Below are 22,531 nucleotides of genomic sequence, written 5' to 3' on the forward strand. Positions count from 1 at the left end.
ACAAACTAACATACTACAAATGATGAAATCCAGTTAACTTATTATTTTTCTAGAAGTAAGGAAAGAATCATCACTGTAGAAAATATTACTAATTTAAGATGACATTCGCGCCCTCACCATTTTTAATGATAAATTTTAAATTTGAAGAACAGTGAATTATTCATATACAGATAATTAAATATTGTATCACTGATGTTCTGTAAAAGAAAAAGTAGTGATGTTTTCTTGACTATGCCTGAAATCAAAGATATTATGAAGCTAATTCTCGTATGATGGCGTTGCTAAACATTCGAAACACAACTAACTCCTCTTAAAACTATATTTTACGGTATAGAATAGATGGGTAGGAGAAAGTGGTGGAGATTTTGTGATAAGTTTATAAAGTGTTGTAATTGTTATTTCGTTTGGTTCAGGAGGATTTCCGCAATCTCTGTGTTTTGCTAGCATGTAATTAACAAAAATTTAGTTCTATTAAGAATAAAACAAAGTTGGAATTTTTGAAAGTGCATTCTACTTGTCACCCATTGAAAATCGACGTACAAGGACAAGCAACTTCACAAATCACGTGCATTCATGTTCTGGTTGGCGCGTGGTAAGCAGAAAAATTACTTTCCGTTGTCGCACACCACGTAATAATTAATGTAAAGCAGGTTCGCTAAAATTTAATAATTTCTGTGTTTTTAAAGACCTAAAAGTATAAACAATAACAAAAAAAAAAGATTGTATTATATGTCGTAAATTAAATGTAAGAACGAACAACAAATAGTTTGAATACTATGATTCAGAGCATGAACTTTAGCTTTACCTGGTTAAAATGCAACATGTGTAAAAAATTTAATGGTCTTATAATATGGACACAGTACACATGTGATTGATTTGAAAAAAAAAAATCGTAGTATAATCTAGTTTAAACGCACAGTGTTTCTGTTATGAGTAGCAAACTGGTGAATAATTATAAAAATAAAAATTATTTAAAATTTTTTAAAAATAAATTGTCATCATTTTGGAAAGTAAGCAGGTAAGTTAATGTTGAAATTATTCATTAGTCGTTTATCTCATAGTTAAACATGTTTAGTTGTTCCTTATTTGAACCTGTCAAGTGTAGATGACATTAAGGCACACAGGAGTGTGTTGTGTGGCCAAAACAACCTGCAGGACTGTTATTTACCAGAACGATAGTTTAGTAATTTTTCACTTTCTGTAACTCGGACAGTGGCTATCCAAACTATCCCATATTTTTGGTGGATGTGCTCTACTAGACCCATACTTCACTTACCAAGTTTCAAGGCAGTCCAATGGAAAATATGCAAAGTATAATATCTGTACTTTTAATTGAATTTCTTCCTATTCTTTCTTCACAGAAACCATATCTAACTTTAATGGATTTTTTTTTTTCAAATCTGGTACACTCATAGGTCTTTATAACCTAAAATTATGTTAACTTTGGTCCAAATATAAGCCATCTATGCAAAATTATTAAAAGAAAAGTTTACTTTTGACCAAATTTTGCATATGGCTATGCAAAAAGTCAGGTGAACTATCAGTCTGAAATTTTTATTACAACTTTTAACTTTATTACAAGGTGGACTATTTTTAGTTTTTTGTCATTTGGATTAAAGATGGCTGATTTAAAGCAGCAAAAGTTTAGGGTGAAACAACGTATATCTACATAATGTTTTGGTTAGGCCAAGAGAATTAAATTATCAGTTTATAGCTCAAGTTTTCAAGAGAATAGAAATGGATGGTTAAGATTTATTATTAATTAATCACAGATTTACAAACTTTTATGAAATTTTCCTTATTAAAGAGTATTTAGTGTCACACAATATTTGATCTGCTAGCTAAATAATAATGGTTGATACTGTTGATGATAAGAAACTGATAATCTAGTTTTCATGGTGTTACTACAAAGGAAATTATTAACACTGTTTAAAGAAGAAAAAACTATCACCATCCTTTAGAGAATGTGATTGGTTCTGTAAAATATAGGTCTGTTGTTAATAATCGGGTTGCATTACTAAAGCTAATGTCGGTTACTGTTGAGTGTCACTTTCTTATTTGCTATGGTTTGTGGGTGTGTATTTACCCACAATTCTGCTTCAACACAAATAAAAAATGTGGCCTGGCAATGATGCTATAATTATAGGCACCAGTTTTGATTTGATTCATTCAAATCATACATTCAATCCTTTAATGTATTTGACCCTCCCAGGCCCTCAGTGACCTAAAAACCCAGTACCAAACATGAGCTTGATCATTTTTTGGCCACACCATTTTTTTTCAAACCTAAGTAGGTTCCTTTGTTTATTTGTATGTGATGCACTTGTGCTGTTTACAAAGACTTGTGCATTGATCTGTAATTGATAAGAATTTGAAAGAATATTATTACAGTGATGTAGAGTAACAAACTTTTGGATCACACTAATTTAGATGAGTGATCACTTATTCTCAACTTTAAAACGAATTTTTAAATTGGTTTTATTTGTATATCAACATCATTTATAATATTTTCTGAAATACTATACACAGTTATTCAATATTTTCTGTCACAAAATTTCGGTTACTCTTTGCTTATATAATGATTTTAAAATATCTGATATTCCTTGCAACTATTGGCTACCATTATTTCCATAATTTTTTAATTACTGGACTCTTTTTTTTTTTTATATTTACAAAATGCAAATTTTATTTATTGTTTCTGCAGATAGCCCATTGCACTGTTTTAGTTTTATGCATATAAGTTGTTTTTTTCTGAACCCAATATCATACATCATATTGTAAGTTAAACTTGGCAGGGACATTTATTTATAGAGCCAGGTGCTGACTGCATATCTCCAGCTTTCTAAAAAGTACAAAATCCAAGGTCAAAATAAGACTTCTTCCAATGCATTCAGCATTTAGTCCAAGTTCATTTAATTTTAAATTAAATCAGATTATTTAGAAGATCAGATTATTTGGCATAAAAATATCTCTATCTGTTTTTATCAAACTGAATTTTTAAAATATTTTCTATCAGTAATATTTCAACAAATTCCATCTTGTGCTTTTTGAAAGAACAGTTGACACAAGTAAACTTTAATTCTCATGTAGTATTTTTTTTCTCACTGCCTTGGGTAAAACTTGTATTTATTTTAATGACGAAAAAAAACCTATGGAGATTTGGATAATTTGTGGCAGTTATTAAGTCGTCCTTTTCTATTTATTTATATATATATTTGTGTGATTTACCAGGTTTGAGCAGAAATGTTGTGGTTATGTCTAGCTTTAAATTATTTCTCCAAGCCTGTTCCCTTGGCTGTGGTTTTGCTAGATAGTAGAAAGGGACAGTGGCAATCTCGTTAATCCATTCATGCATGACTAATTAGATGACGAGGCATTTGGCTATTTTAAGAGAGTCAGATTAACTGAATTTCTGAGAAATAATAATAAAGACTGAACACAAGTATACAGTCAAAATGAACAAATGTAATTGAGAACAAATACATCAAAAATGTATGCTTTTTCTGTTGCAGCAGACCATTGGCTCTGCTGCAGGGTTATCTCTGAAGGTACTCTGATTTGGATAGCAAATGAACTGTGATCTCCTGTTCTAAACTATATATCTAAATCATGTTCCAGAGTGAATAAATGTCACGTTAGGTACTTTAACCATCATGCTTGTCCAGATTGACTGATGTTACTCATGTGACTGATCATTCTCAATGAAATACAAAGGAAGTCATTACTTCTGTGAGTCACCTGGACTGTCAATAGAAAATATACCTCCATGTGCTATGAGTAACCTTGCAATTATCTTTCCCATGGGAAAACACAAGGTGCTGTTCTAGGTGATTGATTCAGAACAATAAGTCACTCAAGCAGAAGGAACTTAAAAACCTTTTTGACCAAAGCAGTATATTAAATATGCACAAATAACAAATTTAAAAAGTTAAAGTGGTAATAGAAGGTAGTAGAAAATATTAAAATACATCAGAGGCAGGTCCTGAGGGTTGGTGCCCAGCTACACCCCTATCACCTTCCATTTTGCAGCTTACACCTTTAACTGTGCAACAAAACAATTGGACTACAAGTCCAACTCAATTGTATTTATTCATAATGCCTGAAGAAATTTTACATCAACATTTAACATGTTAACAGTGTGTGGCTGATACACCAATTTGAAATTGTAAAGTTACAGAAATTTCATTTTTTTTGTTATCCATGGTGATGGGTAATATCTTCAGAATTTAAAGTGGTACAAGAGTGGTGGAATGTGATGATTTTGATGTATTTTTGCATATGTGTTCAAAACACCTTTCAAAGTACTTGTACAGACAGTCTGTGAGATGAATTGCAATTTGCTACACTTTTTTTTGCAATGATATCACTTGTTTCACAATCTGATAACTTATTTGCACAGTATTTCAGCAAATTCTTTTAGCTTGCTTTTGTCATGTATGAAATACTTTCCAAGACACTGAAGAATAACCTTTATCTCTGTAATTGATGAAACCTTTCTTTGATTGATTGAATGACTGTTGCAGCAGGTGTTTGAAATAAAAAAATGTCTCAAAGTTTTGATGTGAATAAAGGATAGGTTCATTACAACTTTTGTATGAATTGTTAGAAGACATTTAAGTTTTTCTTCACTTCACTTCTTTTTAATCAGGTGTAGTCTTTCTGTATTGATTACTTCATTTGTTGAGATTCTAATTATTTCCTTGTTGAAATATTTCCATATAATCTGCTCACATGCAATGATTTAAAAGTACTGACAAATTGTTTGACTTTTTGTTTTTATGCTTAATGACAATGAAAAGTTAACTATGATGAAAACAATGTAACAAAAGTTAAACACTGAATCACTTGCAACCAAATATTAAACCAGTTCTCTTGGTATTTTTTCCTACCACATGTAATAACTTCTGAATTTCATTCCCTTGTTGCCTTTGGGAGAGTCATGTATGGTATTGCACTAAATCCATTTCAACCAACAACTGTTGTAACATTGAGTCACATTTTGGACATTTAGCAGGATGACTCATACACATATTTTCATGTTTCATCTTCTCTTCCTCTCCTTTTTTTCTTGTTTTTGTTATTACAAGCTGTAGTATCTTCAGTTTCTGAAACAGTGTAGCAGGACACTGTAATGCTGGTCTTTTCATGAGCTTTAGCAGCAAATTATAACCTGTTCCTTTGATTTTAATGTGAAGTATTGCAAAACATATAAAGAACATCCCTCTCAGTTTCCATATCTTTCTCTTTTTCTGCTTAACATTTTCAGAGGCAGCTTTCATCAGCCAGATTTTATTAGGCCCATTGTCTTACCACTTGAGTTATCACTGCTTAATTGTTACTTTTATTAGATATTTTACAAACTTTTTCAAACATAAATAGAATTTTTTAAAAATGTTTTGATTGTGCACACTTTCATACCACAGTGTTCTAGTTTCCAGATTTTTAAATAAAATTTCTAATGTATACAGATTTTTAAATAAAATTTATAATTATGCACTTTTATCCTGCATGCTTCCCAAATAAACTTTTTTTAAATTCTACAGCAGGAAACTGATAACCATGATTTTATGAACATGTGGTGACTTTTGCAAATAAATCCATTGTTTGTTTGTTTTGTATTTTACAGCCCTCTTGGTGTCATAGGCGGTTGCTTTACTTAACTTATCTGTGCCATCTCTGCACTGGGGAAGTACAAGGTGTGATCAGAAAGTACTAATACTTCACTTTTATTTTGAAGAATAATGCACATACATCAGTATTATATGCTATCCCAGAAGCAATGCTGGAAGTTTTCAACTTCAACTTCTGCTTTCACATTGTTATGTACACACTTTATGTATGGTCATCTAAGTTCGTGCTTTCACATTGCCATTTTTGGAAAACAATGCTGGAAGTCTCTAAGTTCAACTGTTATGGGTTGGAATGTCATCTAAGTTCTGCTTTCACATTGTTATGGATGGTTGGAATGTCATCAAATCTTTCCATTCAACTTAATTTTAATTTTTGCAACAGAAAAAAATCACACGGGAAGAATTGGGAGAATATGGGGGTGTGGTATCACAGGAATGTTTTTCTGTCAAAAACTGTTTAACAGACACAGCAGTGTGCGATGGTGTGTTCTTTCCTGTCCATTTGTATTATGACAGGGGCTAGAGATACATCTGTCTTTGAATATGTTTTTTGCAACACATGTATAAGGTCTGGAGAAATGGCTTGTTTGTAAGGTAGATCACTATTTGTACTTTGTACACACCACAGGCTCATTGCCTCTGTACTGGCAGCTGTAACACAAGAAGTCTTGGAACATTTTGATCAAATCTTGTATTTAATTTTAGCTCCCTCCCTTCCTCCAGTCGTACATCTATGTTTATTTTCTCTTCTATTTTTTTTTCTTTTCATTACTTTTTCATTTTATTAACATTAAGTGATATTTTTAAACAGAAAATGTAATATGAAAATTAAAATGACTACAATCCAGTAATGGCTCATCATTCATTACTTGAAACTTTTCTTTTCCTCTGGAATTCCCAGTGGCTCCTTTTAGCCCATTCTTGCATAATAATCAAAATTTCCACTATTCTTAATCTTGCTTTGGAACTTTCTGGAATTGTTAAGAACACCACACATGCTGTGCAAACACATTTGGGAAATTTGGTGACAAAACAGGCATAGGAAACAATAGTTGGGCTATATTTGTTCTTAAAATAAAATTTGTGTGTGTATGGTGGTAATTCAGGGTAGAGGTTGGTGGCAGTGATTAGAATTAGATATTAGAATGATTCAAACACAAATATTCATAAAATGTCCAAGTTTTAGTAGGTCTTTTCTAGTTTTGTCTAAGCTAATAACTTTAATACTTACAATGACAAAAATTTGTATTGAATCAGTTAATTGAGTAAATGAACATTTAAGAGGGCTGTAGGGGAAGATGAAAACAGTTTTACTGGTTATTATCAGATATAATGTACGAGTGCATGTTGGAGAATTGAAATTAAAAATATAGCAGTTTAAGTAAGCCAGTCATAAAACAGCTGAAGTGTCACTGGTGAAATACAGACCATAAAATTATTAAACACTCAAACTTCTGTTGTTATTTTCAAATAAAACAAGCAATAAATTTCATTCAGTAGTCATAACAGCAAAATGTTCTTTGGTAGGATAGTAGTTAAGTCTTCAGAATTACAACACTTAATTCAGGGGTTTGATTCCCCTAATGGACACAAGAGATAGCCCTATGTGACTTTGCTATAACAAAACACACATACAGCAAATAAAGAAAATATCTACTTCTTTCCAAAGATCTTACCTGTTTCAGACAACATCAGCTCAACAGTTTTCTATTGACACTGAAAAGAAAGACATTTTTACATCTCCTAGGTGGAAACTGGCTCTCTTTCACTGCTTTTGCAGAATTTGATCCTGCCATCAATAATAGACCACTGTGGCAGCTGTAACTGACTGTATCATACGAGCAGCTGCTCAGTGTATTCCTAAAACCTTAACACGTTTTCCACTATATTCTCGTTCGTGGGGGGAATCCTGCCTGCCACATGGTATTGAAGGCTCAAAAACTGGCCTGGGATACTTTCAATAGATATCCCACACTTTCAGACTGCATCGCTTTCCAACAGGCCTGTGCACATGCTTGATGGGTAAGATGTCTAAGCTAAAAGGAATCTGGGATTAGGTTCACAACCAGCATCTCTTCTACCACCAGTTCCAAAGTCATATGGGGCAAGATTCGAAAGGTCAGTGGGCAATATAATTCTGTCACCCTGTTGATCTTGCTCTGATGGCCAGAAAGTAGCTGATACCCTAAGCATCACCAATACTCTAGGTGAAAGCTTTTGCCAGGTATCTAGCATGCCTGCTTCTTCCTCCACCTTCTTAGCTATCAAGACTCGGGCAGAGCGATCACCTCTTTCCTTTCGAGCTGATTGTCTCTATGGCTAAATTCGTCCCTTTACACTGGTGGAACTCGGTCTGGCAGTACATCAGTTGGACCTGATGATGCATATTATGAAATGCAGTGCCATCTATTTCCTGCTTCTCTTGCTATTCTTCTGATTGTTTTTAACTGGATCTGGCAGGAGAATGTTTGGTGCCAGGCTATTGTCCTACCTTTCTCTCAGCCTGGGAATAATCCCAAGATTCCTTCAAACTACTGTCCAATTGCTTTGATGAGCTGTTTCTGTAAGACCTTAGAGAGGATGGTTAATGCTCATCTTGTTGGGTTCCTCGAATCAAACAACCTCCTCTCGCACACCTAGTGTGGGTTCCAATGACAGCACTCCACCATGGACCATCTGAATCGACCTGAAACGTCAATCAGAGAAGCCTTTCTCAAAGGACAACATCTTCTATCAGTATTCTTTGACATTGAGAAGGCTTATGATACAATATGGAGGTATGGCATTTTGTGAGATCTCCATATATATGGGTTAGGTGTCCATTTGCCCAATTTTATGAAAAATTGTTTAATGAACAGGAGATTCCAAGTTCATGTGGGTTTGACACTTTCCTGTTCTTTTTTACAGGAACTTGGAGCCCCTCATGGCTGTTTTGAGTGTCATTTTTCAGGATAAAGATTAATGCCATCACTGAACAACTTCCTCTCACTGTTGCAAACGGGCTCTATGTTGACGACTTTCACATCTCATGTCAGCTGTCAAACATGAGGTATATTGAGCAACAGCTACAAACTTCCCTCAATTGTTTACTGAAGTGGACCACAGCAGAAGGCTTTAACTTTTCTCTTTCTAAAACTGTTTGCATGCACTTTTGCTGCCAATGGGGTATTCACCTTGATCCTGAACTCCATATCAATGAAGTTGTGCTGCCTGTGGTCCTTGATACAAAGTTCTTGGGGCTTATCTTTGACCATAAGCTGACGTTTGTACCACACATTAAGCAGCTACAGGTTAAATGTACAAGAGCACTGAACATCCTTCGTGTCTTCTCTTCCACCACTTGGAGAGCAGATCAATGTTCTATGCTAAAGATATATCATGCTCTTATTCGATCGAAACTCGACTATAGATCACTGGTCTATGGCTCTGCCAGAACCTCAGCCTTAAAGATGTTGGACCCCCTTCATCATCAAAAACTTCGGCTCTGCACTGGGGCTTTCCGCACTTCCCCAGTTTAGAGCTTATACATAGTCTCATGAACCTTCTTTGCACCTCTGCCATTTGCAAATGTCTTCACTATATGCTTCGAAAAATTCATTCCTTACAAAAGCATCCCTCCTGGGTTTGTTTTTCCCTTTCTTGGTGGGCCATACTTTTTCAGAACAGATGATTTGTCATTGCTCTTTTTGACCCTCGTATCCAGGCACAGTTGGATGAATTGGGTCTGTCTTTGGATAACACTGCTGTATCCACTGGTCAGCCCATCTTACCATGTCTTCTTACAGTTTCCAAATGTGACCTATCTTTAAGTCATCTGAGAAAAGCACACTCCCAATTGGAAATACTGTCTGTTATTTGTTGAAGTCTTTCAAACTATCCTTCCATTCCTATTTATAGAGATGGTTTGAAATGAGGTGACTGTGTGGGCTCTAGCATGGTTTGTTGTGGTTCAGTGGTTGTGTGCAGAATCCCTTCTACAGCTTCTGTGTTCACTGCTGAACTGTATACCATTTCTCTTGCCCTGGATCACATAGAATCTAAGCAGTACTCAAACTGCACTATTATACTGACTCTCTTAGTTCTCTACTGGCCCTGGAATCGCTTCATGTTAGTTCACACCTTGTTCTTGTCAATATCCAAAACCAACTTTAAAATCTTTAAAATCTACTTCTATCCAGTTCACTGCTGTGCCTGTTCCATATATGGACTATATTCCTGAATTCAAGGCTCAGCTCCATGCCAGCTGGCAGTCGACCTGGAGTGAGCAAAGAGAAAACAAGCTTTTCCAAATAAAACCCTATATTGGACTTTGGTCGTCTTGCTTCCGTAAGGATCGAAAAGAGGAAGTTGTTCTAACTAGACTACGCATCGGTCACAGTTTTTTAACTCATCATCATCTTTTATCTGGAACTGATGCAACAATGTGTTGTCTGTGTAACACTTAGGTCACAATAAGCCACATTTTACTTCTTGCTGTCATTAAGACTCTCAACGATGGCACCATTTTAAACATGTTCTGTCCCAAGATGTGTCCATAATGTTATACAGTGTTATTAGTGATGGTGACACTGTCCACCTTGGTAATATTTTTAGTTCTTTAAAGGCCATTAATCTTTTTAATGCCATTTAAATCTTTTAATTTATACATTAGACCTTTTTTAATGTGATACCTTTTAAGAATCAAAGTCCATCTAGTTGGATTTGAAATTAGAAAATGGCTTGCTTCATAGCCTTGCTTCTTCTCTACAATATCACATCAACAGCATTGGTCATCTCTTTTTTGCCCTGGAGTCCCCTAGACTTTTTCCTCCTCCTTTGCCACACTCACTCATTTTAAATACCACTAGTGAAAAGTAGAACTATTTCTCCAACATAACTCACGAACACAATAAATACAGTTATTGTGAGAGGGGCAAAGGGGGATAACATTAAAATGTTTTGTATAAATTGTTTTTCTATAGTTTATTAGTTTATAATTTTCATTTAGAAATACTATTTGAAAAAGAATTCAGTCATAACACTATGTAACACAAATTTTGTTCCTGGATAGTATGTGTTATTTCTTAATTGCTTATGTTGTAAAAGTATAGAAAATGGCCATTATTCCATTCAAACTTTGTTTTTGTGACCTGGATAATGAATTTAGAAATTAACTGATTTTCTATGTAAAAATGCAAATTTGCACATTTTCATTTATATAATGTCTGAATAAAACAATATATGAATTAAGATTTACATGTATTTATACTAAATTATACAAAAATGTTCAGAAGTGAATAGTTTTTCAAGATTTGCAATCAGCCTCCAAATATAGTCTTCCATCGTGTTTTTGTTATACTCTCCTTGGTAGCGGCGTTCAAAGTCCAGTATATCTTGCTGGAAGTGTTCGCCTAGCTCCTCTGAGTATACTCTTATGTTCTCCTTGAATTTATCAAAATAAGCTTCAAGGATATTGACTTTCAGGGACATCGTGCAGCCCATTTTACCGTAGTTCCACACCAAAGCCCCAACCAGTTCCACATATTTTTCAGCCTTGTGATTGGCCAAGAAGCCCCGAACCACTGCGACAAAGCTGCCCCAAGCTTTTTTTCCTTCCTACTGAGCTTCTTGGAGAATTCTGTGCACTCCAGGATCTTTTTTATTTGTGGTTCAAGGAAGATAACAGCTTTGAAGAAGTCTTGAAGGCTGCAGACTCCTTATCAAGAGCGGTGACAAATTGTTTCATAAGACCCAATCTTATGTGCAATGGTGGGAACAACACCTTCTGGAGGTCCACTGGTGGCTCACTTTTGACATTGTGCCTCCCCACAAAGAACTGTCTGTTGTGGTCAGTTCTTCCTGTTGTAGTGCACTGTGGTGTCCCTGGTGTCCTAAAGGCAAAGATAACAGGGAAACTTGGAGACCCATCAGGAATGCCACCATTTTGAAGTCTCCAATAACTTCCCAGCCATACTCATCATACTTCAAGGCAGATGCTGTCACAGAGTACTTTTTCATTCTTGTTCTGATAAATTGGCCACGTACGTAGCAGAATGCATCTGGAGAATGCTTGGTCTATGTGTTCATTTAGGCAGCTAGACCTAAACTGAAGTGGTGAGACCCTTATATGGAAACTTCTAGAAAATTCTAAAAGGTTCTTAAATTCTTGTAAGTTTGAGGAAATTCTCTATCAGCTACTCAGCACTGAATCTACCTGGAATGTTTTGGAAAATGGGTAACTTTGAAAATTTCATTAACCAGGTCATAAAAGCAAAGTTTGAAGAGAAAAATAGGTCTTTTCCATTTACTTTAGGCATAAGCAGTTGGGAAATAACTCTTTCTGCCCAGGAACAATAAACAGTAAAAATTTGTTACATAGTGTAACCATTTAGTGTTTAATACTATAACAAAAACAAAAAACATTTGTAGTTTTTAAACAGATGCAATGTTTAGTTTGCAAAGAACTATGGAGCATTATGTCTGTATTAGCACAATTCAGATTGGTTTTAGGTGTTAACATTTTTTTTAACGTTATATTTTATTTGTTAGTTTTAAGAAGTTGTGAGTTATTTTGTTATTTACAATTCTATAGAAAATGAATTTTTTTTTAAAAATTAAATTTTCATTAACATTTAGTACTTATATGAATGTGTTTCTACATTTTATTTATTTTTGTTCTTTTCAGAGTAAGAAAACCAATGAAGTTGAGAAGCTTACACCACCCTCACTTACTAATAGATCCTGTGATAGGTGGCCTTTTTGCCATTCATACTTCCATCTATTCACTTGTAAATATCCTGTTTTCATATAAACTGTGTGAAAAAGAAACCAAAACATCTTGTTTAGAAACTGCTTTTAATGAAAGTGGCAACTATTCATTAAATCAAACAGATGCAGATACACTTACATTTTATTTTAGAATAATTGAAATGGTAGTAGCTCTTATTCCTTGTTTGTATTTTGCGTCTTGGAGTGACAAACATGGGAGAAAATCGTGTTTTCTTATTCCTTTTAGTGGTTCCATTCTTCGGGATCTTGGACTTATTATTGCTACTAATGTGATAGATATAGAAGCAAGGTGGATTCTTGTTGCAGCTGTTCCAAGTGGTTTTACTGGGAGCTACATTCTTTTCCTTATAGCAGCATTTTGTCGTGTCTCAGACACCAATGACCATCGTTCTAGAACATATCATTTTGGGGTATTAATTGGCAGTTGTACACTGGGAATTGCTGTAGGAACCTTAATAGGATGCCACTGGAGATCTATGATCCCTCTTTATTTGTTCAAGACTGTCTGTACTTCTGTCTTTACTCTGTCCATCTGTATTAATGTTACATTAATTATCTTGGTGGTACTTTTTATGGATGAGACTGTGCAACAACTAGGGGATTTTGATGGAAGTTGTTGGAGAGGAATCATTGCCCCCAGCAATCTGGCTGGTTGCTTAAATGCTGTCTTTAAGAAAAGAACCCATAACTTCCGATTTTTCATTTTGATCCTATTATTTGCATTCATCATTGGGCGTATGGCTTTTTATGGTATGTATAAAGATCAGTCCTATTTAGAGAATATTTTATTCAGAATTCAATAATTGCTTCAATGTTTCTTGAAGTAAAAAATGGTGTAGAACAATAAATTTACACATCGTTTAGTGTCTCTTCAAAATATTTAAGGAATTTTTAAAATAATTTCATATATTTAATATAGAATACAGAGAAACATGCAGTAGCTTGTATTATTGTATAAACTGTGTCTTTTGATGAGTATTAAAATTAATGCTGTATAGCAAGAATTTTTATGTTTTTTTAACTATTTTACATATTTTGTGTGGCAGGCATAGTCACTGTTTAATGCCCTAAATTTATAGTAATAACCATTAATTTAAACCTAGTTTTTTTGGATATGATTCCAGAATATGAACCAATATCTGGTATTAGTAGCTTTAACAATGTGTGAAAGTGTGTCAAAAAATCCTGTTATTCAGAAATTTATATCATAGTCTAAGTGCTATGTAATGTAAATAGTAAGCATGAGATAAAGTCCAGTTGAAATTGTAATTCTAAATCAAATAATCTTTATAAATATCAAGAAAAATTATAACTTTAGAAAATCATTCTAATAGATTTAGAAGCTTTTGTTTTATCAGTAAGTTTATCTCAATTAACTTGGTGATAATTACTTAATAAATTGGTAACCTTTGAGTGTTTTTAATTGACAGATGTTCATTCATCAGATCTGTCATTTTATACCTTACTTCAAATAAATGATATCTATCTGTAATTGTTTTCTTTCTTGCTTATTATGAAATAATTTTGTAATTATCTGCTGAAAATTAACTTCTTGAAGATTTTGATATTCTTGATTGTTTGGTTTTACTGTTATTCATGGTTGCTAATATTTTAAAGTTGAAAAAGATAGCAAACAGATTTGTGCCAAAGTGTACACCAACTATTGAAAATTTTGAAAAAGTAACTCCTGTATATACATTTTCCTGCAACATGGGAAAAAACAACAGCAACTTACAAACTTGATGACACTTAAATTTTGATCAGAGATATAAGGGACACCCAAAATTTTAATAGTTTGATCAGAAAAATTAATATTTCTTTTCAATTTATATTTTGTAATGTGGTAGTTTCAATGATTAAAATTGATAGGAAGTAAGAATAGTCTTAAAATCATATTGCAATAGGGTTGGTGAGTATGGATTACTAAATTGTTAGTTTTTCTCCAAATGAGAAAGTATACATAATTGAAATGTTCGAAAATTAATAATGATCACTTTGTGTATCTGTTACTAGACAGTGTAGTGTTTCTGCTCGTGTTATACTGAACATGTAGTGAATGTTTGTTCAGTGTACAGTTGGAATCATGTCTATGTACCAAAAGCATAAAATTAGCTTATTTATTTTGCACAAAATAAAACAGGAAATTTTTGATAAAGATGGATGTGTATGAGCTGCTTTATGTATTGTATCAACTGCAAGTGGTGAAATGATCCATTGGTTTAGTAACTTAAGTTTTAAAACATCTGGTAATGTGGCCAATTATAATATTATAAATATGATCACTGTGAATGTATATGATGGTAAGAAACTTTTATTATATGTAAGCATAAAATAGAATGTAATTTTTTTTATTTATTCTTATATTCAGATGAAATTTAGCTGACCATTCTGAAAATATACATCACAGGAATATAATATTTTAATTAAAACAAAAAAAATTACTTTTATTGTTGCCTCAATAGCTTTTAAGAAAATTGACATATTATTCATTTTTGAAATAAATTGGATGTGATACTGACTGTGTCTTAGGCTTGTTGGCATAGAATGTAGTATCTTTCATGTATAACATATACTCTTTGCTTCACTCATGGGTGTTTAGAATTACATAAAAAGTGACTATAAAGAAACTTTCATAGCTCAGCATTGAAAGGAGAGATTTCAGTGTGTTGAGGGCATCATGTGGTTGTAAATGCCACAGTTCTCACTGTTACCATCAGAGGCACCACTATGGCCTAATGTTTGATAAATTGCAAGCTATTCAAAATGTGTTTTCTTCAGTGTTCAGAATGGCTGAATCCATGTGACAGTAGACATTACAATAACATGCATATCATTTGGCATGTTGGCTACTTTCTGGACAGTTGCATGCTTGAAGTCTGTAATCATATAAGGCTTCCCCAGTACATGTGTGTTTCAGAAATCACTTATATAACCAGAAATTTGCTGGTGTTGGGTCTGATGAATGAAGTGCCAATTCACAAGAAAAGTGATATGAAATGATTCTTTCCTGAAAATACTCATAAAATATGTTTCAGCTAGTTACCAATATTGAGAGGGGCACCATGTCATATTTTGAGTTGCAATACAGAAGTCACATTGCTTGTGATGATTGCATGGCATGCAGGATCAACATTGTGGTAGCTGTCCATTTGCTGATAGCTTTTCAAAATATTATGGTCCATTAACAAAGTCTTTACAACACTGTAATTTCAACATAAGTCTTTACAATACTGTTACCAGAGCATCATGGAAGTGTGTAGGAAATGTTACCCATAGATTATTTTCTGACAAGGAAAGGCAGTTGTGCATGTTGAAACTTCCAGAAAAGGTAAGTTGTTTTAACAGTACATAAAATATTGGTAGATCATTGGTTATCAATTTCCAGTCTTGCCAAGAACTGCAATACAAAATCAACACAATTGGATAAATCTTTCTTTGTCAATGCTTCAACATCACACAGCTTTTAAGACATTTACAAAGTTGACCAAGGAGCTGAATGGACAGTGAAAGTGAAAAATACACATATTGGCTGACGTATGGCTTGTACTTCTGTGACTTGGTTGACCTCAGCAATAATTTTAGTTAATGTCGGTGGTCTGCTTGTACATGGCTTATCATAATTTACATCTGTCTCAAATCTTTTTATGAAATTGCACACAGCAACACTTGACCAAGGCATTTTACAGATGTTTCATGAGAGTTGTCTCAGCATTTTTTCTTTGCTGTAATAACATTTCACTAGTTCATCTCTTTACATACTTGTCAGTTCCAAATTGAATGAATGAGCTGTACAGGTTAATTCATATGTATCTGTACAATGTTCTTGGCACTCTTATGCAACTACACTTTTCTGTGTCATATCATATGGTGTACTGAATTACAAAACTTTCTTATTAATAAGCAACCTGTAATTCTAATCATTGTAGAAAACTGTTAAATGTTTTTTTTGTTTTTTTGTTACCACCCATGAGCACAATAATGGCTTACACTTAAATTGGTGTGTATTTAAGATAAATTGTACAATTTATTTGAAATATAGTTTACTTTTAAGAAAAATTTAATAATTACAGGTTACAAAATTTAGTACATAGAAGGAAGGTAGTTTAGCTGAAAATTTCATATTTTAATTGTTTTTTCTTGGTTTTTATTTTCTCAGTCTGAATTTTTAGATTAAAATATCTTATCACTACTTTTTTTACCATCTAGGTGAGATGGCTATGATGCCAAAGTATTATGGTACTAATTTTTCATGGACGGAGAAGACTTCCATGGTGTTTGAAAGTGTAAATGGCCTACTGCAGGCTGTTGTAGTTCTTTTGATTGTGGCTACAGCTAGAAGTTTCTATTTTGAAGATGCATCTTTAGGTATAGTTGGTTCTTTTGGAATTACATTATCTTCACTTCTACAAGCTTTGAGTCCCAGTTTCATTCTTGCAATCTTAGGTAATTACTTTAGTTTGCTTCATTGTGTTAGTAAACTCCTATATGTGTATATTTTTGTACACTGTTTTGTTTATTATGTACTTGCTATTTTTGTAATGTTTTAGAGAAAGTTTCAACATTATTTTTACTTGTATTCCATGTAATGTGTTAGATGGTGTATTGCAGTTATTTTTCAACATTATGTATGTTCCACACTTAAAGCATCTCAGTGTCAGATCTTTTCATTATATCTCAGATAGCTGGTATGGGTATTAATACTTTTATTAATAAAGCAAAGAACAATGTTTCAACCTTTTTAGGTCATCTTCAGGTTAACATTAAGAAGATCAAAACATTGTTCTCTGCTTTATTAATAAAAATGCTAATACTCATACCAGCTGTCCTGAGATATATGTTTACTTCAATTGGGTTTCTCATCATGAAATCTTTCCATTGTTAGCTTCTGTTCATATATAATTTGCAAAATACTTAGCAATGCAATCAGGACAGTTTTGCAATTTCTCTTTAAATGCATTTTCAAAATTAATTTATATATTTCATTTCCAACCCTGAAACATTTAATATCTGTCCCCCATGTACTTAGATTAAAATGTGAAATAAGTGCTGTTTTTTATTTAGTTTGTAAACATTAAATTTAATTACTGGATCTTTTCAATACTTGGAGCCCTGATGAAACCTGGCTATTTGTTGGATCCTTCCCATGGGTCACTGATCGGAGGACATTTTTTGAAATATATTTTGCATTATATTAATATTTTTGAGCAATAAATATCTTATATTTTAGAGCAGATGGTTAAATCTGACAAATTTCTTTTTACAAATTTAATACATGCATCACCTTTCATTGTTTGTACCTACTATAATAAAAATTCCTGAAGCATATAATTATGCTATTATTGCTTATTTTATTTTGGCTACTTTTAACTTATACAGGTGATTTTGTTAGAGCTAAACAATCAGTGAAAGTTGCTAATTGATTAACCATCAAGCTTATCAGTTGCATTCAACTAATCAATTATTCTGACAATATTACTAAAACAAAACACTTGTGATACTACAAACTGGTTTTAACAGATGTGGTAGGCAGAACATAGATAGCCCAATGTGTAGTTTTGTGTTTAACCACAAATTTGGATAGTTGGTATAGTAAAAATATAATTGGAAATCCTAATTTTGATTAGTTGAATATTGTTGCGAGTCATGACACTGACCAAGTAAGCAGAACAAAGTTGAATTAAATGAAAATAAAATGAAGAATCATAATGATAATATTTCAATTAATGAATAGTTGGAATAATAAAAAACAGTAATAATGGAAAACACTAATTTCAATTAGTTGGTCATTTTTGTGATATTAGTTAATTTAGTTTCAATTCTTTCTAGTATTCTGTAACTGAAATTGCCCACCATCATGGCCAAACTTGCACTAATTTTTAGGCTATGAAGAACAAAAACTTGTACCCTCCATTCAAATTCCCTCATTAAAGATAGTAGTGGCCACGTATGTTGAAAAATGACAATTTGGTTTTTCAGCCCCATAAAGCCATTTTTGTCATGGTTTTTATGAGATATGTTCCATGGTAATCATTTGGTGAGAATCTTTTGCTTTGTTATTCAAAATATTTTTATATTAAGTAGTTTCATAGTTCCTCTTCACAACAATGTAGACCCAACCAACATTTACAAAAGTAGTACTCCAGCATGTCCAGTCATCACTGAAATCATACAGTTACTTGCAAAGTCAGTAACAGCAGCTAGTCTGGTGTTGAAGGAAGAGATAGCTACAAAGTATCTGTAGTAGAACAGCATGAATAGCAGCATTAGCAAGGGCAGTACTAGTAGTAATAAAAACAGTACTGATAGTAGTAGTAGCAATGAGGCAGTGTTATCAGCATATAATATACGAGGGTGTATAGACCAGATTTTATATCTATTTCAGACAATTGGGAACTAGTATTCATAAGTCGTTTTTAATAGGCCAATGATAGTATGCCAACATGAACACAGTCTGACCAGCTCAATGAACTCTGCACTTCTGAGGCCAAACACTACTGACAGATGAATGTTTTTTCCAGTAAACTGTGTTTTGTTTATATCAACCCCTTTATCAAACTACTTTTTTTTTGTTCTAGCTTGAATACTAGAATTCATTCTGCTCCTCTAGAGCATACTAAATCCCCTGAGTTTATTCTTTTTGACTTACAAACTGCATGGGTTTGTAAAAAAGAAATGGTAACAGTTTTTCTAGAAGGAACTGTAGTTTTGAAGGAATTTATATAAATGTCATTTTATGTATTGTAGCTATTTAACTGAAATGTAATTAGTTTTTTTGTAAAGCTACATGCAAGATCTATGGCTGAAGATTGTTTTTACATTTTCTTGCTTAAACATTAGTCTAAAATTATAATTTTGTCAATGATCTATAATTTCACAAATAACACTTATAATCTATAATCTTTATATTGAGAGGCATGTATAATCTTGCACAATAAAAAATAACCTGAAAACATAAAAAGTAAACAGTTTTTGGCTTACTGCATGATAATAATCCTTTTGTTAAAACTTTTTTATTTAAAGTGTTTACTCTTCTCTATTTTGAAGCTTTTTTTGCACGATCTCTTGCTTTGTTGGTTCCAACTGCAACTTTATCATTGCTATCAAAACTGTCTGATAGCAGAGAATATGGTAAGAATTTACTTTTACTATTTATGTTTTTTTACAGTATTATAACATTTTGCTATAAATTTGTAAAAAATTTTCTTAATTTCTTTTAAATTTTTGTAAAAGCCAAAAATATAGTCTACATTTATTCAGAAAGTTTTGTCACTGAATTAAAGTAGCTGGCAGATGAAAAATATAAAATTGAAAAATGCATATATTTTTTGTTGTGCAAATTTGAATAATGTCTTGAAAACTGTAATTTGTATGTATTACTTTTAACTATGTCCTTGTGAGTTAACAAAATTATAATTCCTTCTGCACAAAAAATAAATATTGTTTTTTGTTATTTTACAGGAAGCTTATTTGGTAGTTTTGGGGCTCTAGAACTTGTGTTACCCACTGTATCCACCATCATCTCTAAAGGGATTTTTCAAGCTTCATTACCAGATTATCCTGAACAGATATTTTTGTTTTTTGTTTTTTTAACAAGTATTACACTTCTTGTATTTCTGTAAGTTCAAAAAGTGCATTTTCTTTATATTTTATTTGAACTATCAAACCACTATACTTAAGTTTTATAATAAGACCTTGCTATTATTTTTTATACAGTGAATATCAAGTATACAAGAACACAAAGCACCATTTTATGTTTAAAAGAAAAAAAAACACCATGATACAAGAATGTCATTTACTCCATTCCTAATAACTTGCATTTAGATGTCTTTTCTCTTATTAATTTCTGTATGACATATCTTTGATATAGCATTATGTGGGTAACTGTTAAGTGAAATGTGATACAAATATACCATTCCTAATTTTCTTTCTTTCAAACACTATCTTTTTAATGTTTATGATATATTATTTTCCTCAAATATCTTATAGTTGTTTTTTATCATTTGTAATAACCCAACAGTTTATAATGAAATATGTTCTTTATAACATTTAGGTGTTTTTTTTGTTATAAGATCTCATATCTCACTTAAGTGTCTCATAATTAATTACTTTTGCTTTTCTGGTAATTATTTAATGTATATGGTGCTAACATTTTATCATTGGACTTTACCTCTTCTCTGATTTGGTAACTTTCTTAGGACATTTTGGAGATAAAAGCACAGGTATTGCAGAAGAATGCTAAACAGTTTTTCAACCTGTTCAATTAGATTAAAATGCTCATACTATTGATGTTATGAATATAATTTAATGAACTTAAAATAAAGTGTTTAGTATTTTTAACAGTTTGGACCTCGGGCAAGTTTCTCTATTAATAATGATGCAGCCTTTAAGGTTAACATAAATTAATCATGGTAATTTGTATACTTTAAGTTGTCAGTTCTTTAATATATGAATATTGTATCAAAACAAATAACTCTTCCAATGTCCAGGCCCATTAAAGAGCAAAAAATTTCAGTTTAAATTTCTTATTTTTGATCTTGAAAAGTGCAAAGTAAACAGTGCTATTAATCTATTTTTCAGCTATGTTCGTCGCAACTTGCATCCAGAGCTATTGGGACACATTGAAAGCTCTGAGAGAATTCCTCTTGTTGAGCAGCTGGATATTGTTAAAGGAGAAATTTTCTAGTTTAATGCATTTAGTTTTGTTAGCTCCATATCTTTGGTAGTTTTGTACTTTTCAATATACATTTGACAAACTTTAGCTCATTTTTAAAAGAATGTGTGTCTCTTCAGTTAATAATTTCCAAGAATCTTGACTGATGAATCATCACAATGCAAGATACTAAAAGAACTTTATTCCAGCTATTTATTGACATTTTCTTGTTGAGAAGTTATTTTTATAGTATAGTGTGTTTTTGTTTTATAGCTTTAAAACAAAACTGATCTGTTAGCTTAAAAAGTACAAGTGTAGAAAACTATTATGTATATTACTTAGAACTAATTTTATAAAACAAATGTGTTATAAACATGTATGTGATATTTTGTTTTACAGTGCTTATGATCACAAAGTTTTTGATTTAATAATCACACAGCCTAAAACCAAAATCTTTTTGTGAACTCGCGATTTAGCACATATAGTGATCCACTTAAAATAATAAAGGTTATGTAACCTAATTCAATTTCTGTTTAGATGATTTTTAAGATGATTTAAATTCTCAAAAGGGATACATAGAATAGTATAAACATTACACTATTTATCCTACACCCCACACACACACACACAAATGCACAGACAGACAGATATCCTTATTTCACCAGATATGTGTATCAACATGTGTTTGTTTTTCTGCAATCATTTGGACAAGATGATGCAACTTTACACTTTCTAGGCTAATAACTCAGTTGTTTATAAGCCTGGGTGTTAATGCAGTTAGTCACACAAGGAAATGAGAACTGTTTCTAGCCTCTCATGGCAGTTCTGTTCCTTCATGGTTTAGGTTTATTTCTTTCATCATCAGAATGATTGAGAGCTCATCAACACTTTCTGTGTAATTTTGAAACATTAGAATTGCAATCATTTTGGATGTGAATTTTTCCTTTTTAAGCAAAGTTAAGTTTTGAATTTTTAAAGACAAATTTGACATCTTCATGTTGACTTGTTGATACTTGTACCATAAATTTACTTTTATTAAATAAATCTTTCCATACAGATTTTTCAACTGTATTGTGTAATATCAATGAGAAATGATACTTGGAACTTATTACAAAATAACAAATCAAAATCAAGTTAGCACATTTATAATTTTAAAGTGCACGTTTGTTACTCATTACAATGAAAGATGAAATATAAAAAGGACGTCCTTGAATTTGAACAAACCTTCAATTTGACTTTTTGTTTGTATGTGTGTCACATTTACAAAATACCTATATTTAATTTGTTTTATTTGATAAATTCTGTTAAAAGTTAATATTCTCTTACACTGACTGTATTTCTGATAGGTACTTGCTCCCTTTCATTCAGAGCTATCTTGATCCTGATTTGGTAAAAACATTTTCATTAACAGAACACCAGTCTTTTATACCTCTTCATTTTTGCACCATTTCATAAGGTGCTGATCAAGTTACTACACCAATTA

The 22,531-nt window shown here is 32.4% G+C and overlaps 1 protein-coding gene across 5 annotated transcripts; it reads left to right on the plus strand.

Annotated features, from left to right (window-relative positions):
- The first annotated feature begins 285 nt into the window (after window positions 1–285).
- Window positions 286–22,103, plus strand: LOC143254305 (putative peptidoglycan muropeptide transporter SLC46). Of its 5 annotated transcripts, none has more exons than XM_076509287.1 (6): window positions 286–592; window positions 12,295–13,148; window positions 16,605–16,841; window positions 19,443–19,526; window positions 19,857–20,013; window positions 20,976–22,103. In XM_076509287.1, exons 2-6 carry the CDS (start codon window positions 12,308–12,310, stop codon window positions 21,079–21,081), a joined length of 1,425 nt encoding a protein of 474 aa, XP_076365402.1. In that variant the 5' UTR covers window positions 286–592; window positions 12,295–12,307; the 3' UTR covers window positions 21,082–22,103. The 5 variants fall into 5 exon arrangements, with proteins under 5 accessions (XP_076365402.1, XP_076365396.1, XP_076365386.1 ...); XM_076509271.1 differs by having other exon boundaries at window positions 546–650; XM_076509249.1 differs by lacking the exon at window positions 286–592 and adding an exon at window positions 606–1,018.
- Window positions 22,104–22,531: the final 428 nt, after the last annotated feature.

This window comes from Tachypleus tridentatus, chromosome 1, assembly GCF_004210375.1.
Source record: "Tachypleus tridentatus isolate NWPU-2018 chromosome 1, ASM421037v1, whole genome shotgun sequence".
Lineage (NCBI taxonomy): Eukaryota > Metazoa > Arthropoda > Merostomata > Xiphosura > Limulidae > Tachypleus > Tachypleus tridentatus.

Excerpts from the sequence above, each read along its gene's own strand:
- LOC143254305 (XM_076509249.1), top strand. The coding sequence starts at position 930 with ATGAGTAGCAAACTGGTGAATAATTATAAAAATAAAAATTATTTAAAA. Across the intron at positions 13,149-16,604 it reads TGGGCGTATGGCTTTTTATG|GTGAGATGGCTATGATGCCA; the intron begins GTATGTATAAAG and ends TTTACCATCTAG. Across the intron at positions 19,527-19,856 it reads GTCTGATAGCAGAGAATATG|GAAGCTTATTTGGTAGTTTT; the intron begins GTAAGAATTTAC and ends GTTATTTTACAG.